This window comes from Muscardinus avellanarius (assembly GCF_963383645.1).
Source record: "Muscardinus avellanarius genome assembly, chromosome: 3".
NCBI classification, from domain to species: Eukaryota; Metazoa; Chordata; class Mammalia; order Rodentia; family Gliridae; genus Muscardinus; species Muscardinus avellanarius.
In genome coordinates this window covers 16087822-16092519 of record NC_137788.1, presented here as the reverse complement: position 1 = coordinate 16092519, position 4698 = coordinate 16087822, and the positions used below count along the sequence as shown (strand labels likewise).

At 63.6% G+C, this 4698-nt stretch overlaps 1 protein-coding gene across 1 annotated transcript; it reads right to left on the bottom strand.

Annotated features, from left to right (window-relative positions):
- Window positions 1–3551: 3551 nt before the first annotated feature.
- Window positions 3552–4451, bottom strand: FAM43B (family with sequence similarity 43 member B; the record flags this gene model as incomplete). Its single annotated transcript, XM_080691336.1, has 1 exon — window positions 3552–4451. The coding sequence occupies one exon, from the start codon at window positions 4449–4451 to the stop codon at window positions 3552–3554; it is 900 nt and encodes a 299-aa protein (XP_080547462.1).
- Window positions 4452–4698: the final 247 nt, after the last annotated feature.

Below are 4698 nucleotides of genomic sequence, written 5' to 3'. Positions count from 1 at the left end.
AGGAGTGGGGAGGAGGGGTTTGCACTAAGGAAAGTTTCTGGGAGGGAGCTGGGCCTTGAAGACAGGGGAGAATTATAAATGCGTAGCGTGGTGGCACACTTGTAATCCCAGCATTTGGGAGGCTGAGATAGGAGGATCGCGGTTCCTGGTCAGCCTCAGCTACTTAGTGAGGCCCTTGGCAACTCTGTGAGACCCTGTTTCAAAATGAAGAATAAAAAATAGGGCTGGGGGTGTAGCGTGTAGGTAGACTGTCCCTGGCTTCCACCCCAGTACTGTAAAAAAAAAAAAAAATGTGGAGCCATGGGTAAGAGCATTCCAGATGTGGAAGGGCCAGGCAGCACTGGTGACCACCTCTGGACAACAAAGGGGCAGCTCTGCGGGGCAGGGTGGCCATGCGGGAGACTAGCAGTGAGGAGCAGGGTAGTTGGTGGGGTGCAGCTGACTGTGAGCCGTGGCTACCAGGTCAGTTGGATCAGGAGAGAAGGACACAGGCCCTGAGGCCCCAGGACAGCCCTGACCTCTGAGCTGCAGCCTCCAGGGCGCCCACTTCTCATTCTCCTTGCTGCCCTGGAGAATTCATGGAGTATTCCAATAATACACCTCGGGGCTGCAGGCCTCAAAGCCTCAGGGCTGGAGGGGAATTTAGAGAGATTGCATCCTGTGGTTAAAGAAAAAAAAAATCTGTAGACTTCCATTATTCAGATCTCAAAGTCCCCAAACAGAAAACATACTGCCCTAGATAAAGCAGGTGAGGTCCCTCCCCACTCCTCCTCCCCGGTGCTCCCCACAGCAGCTCCTGGGGTGCCTGAGGGAAATACAGAACTCAAGAGGGTTTCATGCTACAGGTGAGAAGAGGCGCAGGAGCATCAGGCTGCCTACTGCTGGCTCAGGCCCCTTCCCTCTCAGTCCCGAGGGCCAGGGGAGATGCCTCGGAAGCCAAGAGGAGGTGGGTGTGGCTCCCGGAACACCTGCCTGGCCTGGTGGATACTCTCACCCCAGCCCACTGGAGGGCTGTGGGACCAGGTCCTCCTTCTGCCGCGCACACTGAAAATGGAGATGTCAGCCAGGCGTGGTGGTGCACACTTGTAATCCTAGTACTTGGGAGGCTGAGACGGGAGGATCACAGGTTTGCAGCCAGCCTCAGCTACTACTTAGTGAGGCCCTCTGCAACTTAGTGAGACCTTGTTTCAAAATAAAGAATAAAAAATAGGGCTGGGGGTGTAACTTGGAGGTAGAATGTCCCTGGATTCTATCCCCAGTGCTACAAGAAAGAAAGGAAGGAAGGAAGGAAGGAAACAGAGACGTAGCAAATTAAATGATTTACAGGTGTGTGTATATGGTGCCGGGGATTGAACCCAGGGGCATTCTACCTCTAAGCTACACCCCCAGCCCTTCTTATTTTTGTTTAGAAACAGGGTCTCACTAGGTTGCTGACAGTCTTCCTCAGTTGCCGAGGCTGGACTCGAAGCTGCAATCCTCCTGTCTCAACCTCCCAAGTACTAGGATTACAAATGTGCACCATCATGCCCGGCCCCTTTGTATTTTGCCACAAGGTCTTGCTAAATTGCTGCAGGCTGGCCTCAAACCTGTGCTCCTTCTCACAAGGCCTTTTAGTTCCAGGTCTAGAGACCACAGCCTGAGCGAGGGAAGGAGGTTGCCTGCATGTGTGCGTGTTGGGAGGCCACGGAGAAGGCGGAGGGGCGGGGCAGGGATGGGCGTAGGCCTGCCAATGATTACCCCTAATGCTCTTCAGTTGCACGCATCTCTCTTGAGGATGTGAGAGGCTCCTGAAAGGCCCCGCCCTGCCTGTAGCCCTGTAGCGAGGTGAATCTCCTGGTGCATCTGGCCGAGGGCCCGCTCCTGACCCTGTTCCTGGGGGCGTCTGCCTTGCAGTCCATCACCCTCTCCCAAGCCTCACATCTTACTTCCTTTCCCTCGGCAAAGGGGAAAAACGCACACCTGGCCAGCTGACAAGGACGGCAAGGGGCACGCGGGGCATCCTTGTCTGGTGGGCCCTCGTCAGCCCTGAGGTACAGAAGCAGCGCCGGCTCTCTCCTTCAAAGCCCCCTGACCTGTGTACAGCACGGTGGAGGTGGGAGGGGCACCCTCCGTCCCTGCAGCTCGGGAAACAGACTCATCCTGATCACTGGCGATGGCAGAGGCCACTGGCGTGGGCTCCGGGTGACTCTGGGATCAGTGCCCAGCTCAGCGCAGGAATAAAGAAGACATCTGAGCTCCGCTCACTCTGACACAAGGTCTGGACAGATTTCTCCAGCCCTTTAAAAGAAAACTGGGCTGCCCACCCTCCTCACCTCTGACCTTCCCTCTTCCCATCCGAGGGGCCATACACAGTGCAGCTCACAGGAAGCTTCTCAAAAAGACACGGCTCGTGAGAAGCCCCCAGCCCAGCGCTCCCACCCTGCCAAATGTCCTGGAGACACTGGCATCTGAGCGCCCAACGTACAGACAGCGTGGGAGGCCGAGACAGACAGACGGTGTTCATACAGGGCTGGGCACTGTGGCTCTCAGACGTGGCATGCGCTCCTGCCTGCTCCCTCCACAGCAAGGGAACAGCTTCCTGCAGGCAATCCCCACCCCAGGCCTGGGAATGGGCTCCGCCTGCTAAAAAGGGGCCGCTTCCCGGGCCTCCTGACCTCTGGGTTCCGAGGGTCACCTCGCCCCAGCAGGCCTGGCACCAAACACGACACAGGAGTCACGACGGGGCTGGAAAAGCAGACCCACTTTATTTACAACCATCGGTTGGTGATACATAGATCTTTGGGTTTTTTGTGGCCTTGTGGAGACACCCCCCTCCATGGGGTTTGCACACCCTCCTTCCACGCCCCTGCTCTGCGAATACAGCTGTTCTTGTGACCCACTCGCCCCAAGAGCCTTGATTTGGGGGCATCTCTGCTTCACCTGCACCTGCGGAAGGTTCTCCTTACCTCCTTTGGAGGCCCCATCTTGGTCCTGGTGGGGGGCACTAGGGGAGGCCACACTAATCTGTCTGCAGGGAGGGGGATCCAGTGGGAGCGCCAAGGCAGAGCCCGGCGGCTGCCAGTCACACAGTTGTCAGGGCGGATCCTGTCCTTGGAACGTGGGTGAGACCATCCTTCTCCAGGGCAGAGCAGTGAAGTCCCAAGAGTCCTCCAAGGGGTAGCGAGGCCGGGCCGAGTCCAGCATCCTTGCAGGTGTGTCTGACCCCACGCGTGCCCATCGGGGCGGCCGCTTTCCCCCGTCACAGCACCCTTTCCCTGGAAGAACGCCTCTCCCTAAGGGTGGTTCCTATCCCAGCGAGGAGGCCTGCGGGGAAGCGCAGGGCCACTGCCTTTCCCTGGCCAGGGTCCAAACCCACTCACTGTCCGGGGTTTCTGGAAACTTCTCCCCCCCAGAGGATGCTTTGGGCGGAAGCCGGGAGGTCTGCGGGCAGAGCCTGGGTGTCAAGCGCGCGCGCGGGAGGGGGGGTGCAGTCCCACAGTGGAAAGCCCGGAACCCTCCGGGGTGGGGAGAGGCGGACCCCCCCCACCCCCACCCCCGGCGGCCGGGGGCCCTCAGCGCGGCGCCTTCCAGCAGCCGGGCGGCGGCGGGGCGGCCCGCAGGCTGCACGTCCTCAGCTCGCGGGCCAGGCTGAGCACCTCGGGGCGCTCGCGCTCCGCGGCCGCGCCGTCCTCCTCCTCGTCCTCCTCCTGGATGCTGCCGAGGCGCGGCGCCCCGCGGGCGCGCTCGGCGGGCGGCCGGTAGGCGCACGTGGCGTTGAGCCGGCGGCGCGGCGGGGCGCGGGGCAGCGGCAGCAGCTGCTGGCGCACGTGGCGCGCGTCGCTCTGGCGCTGCAGCCGCTTGAAGTCGCCCAGGGCGGCCATGGCGCTCTGGCGCAGCAGCCGGGCCAGGGCGCGCGCCTGGGGCGCCCGCGGCAGCAGCACGGCGTGGCAGCGCAGCACCACCGCCTTGTGGCGCGCCTGGTGGCGGTACACCCAGGCGAAGACGCGCGGGTGGCGGCCGTCCGCCGCGCAGTAGGTGATGCGCGGCAGCAGGTAGGCGTGCGCCGGCCGCCGCGGCCCCGCGCCCCCCGCGCCGCGCTCGCTCGGCTGCATGCGGAGCCCGTGCGCGCCCAGCGTCAGCCGCATCTTGGTGCCGCCGCCCGGGCCGCAGCGCGCCCAGATCCTGCCCACCGCGTCGTCGGTGCAGCCGTCGCCCTTGGCGTGCAGGGTGACGGCGTTGCCCAGGTACCGCACGGTGTAGCTGGGGTCCTCCCGGTTCAGCTCCACCTTCTGGCGCCGGCTGCGGAACACGCGGCCCAGGCGGCCCAGCGGCCAGCCGGGCAGCAGGTCGGGGCAGGAGCGCAGGAAGCTGGAGAGCAGCGACGTGTAGGCGAGCCCCGGGCTCAGGCTCTTCGCCTGGCGCTGGGCCTCGTCCTCCACCAGCACGAACTTGTCTCGCCTCCAGGGCAGCATCGCGGCGGCGGCGGCGCCTCAAGGGTCCGGGGGCGCGGGGGGCCCTCCCGGAGGGAGAGACGCGCAGAAGCCCACCGCCCCGGAGCGGCGAGGGTCTGGGCGGCGCCGGGGGCAGCCGCGGCCCGCGAGATGCCCGGGGCCGGACGGGGCGGGCGCCGCAGGTTCCCGGTGCCCAGCTGGGGGAGGCCGGGCGGCGGCCGAGCTAGCTTCTCCGGGGAGGGGCCCCCGCCGTCCGTCCGGGGAGCCG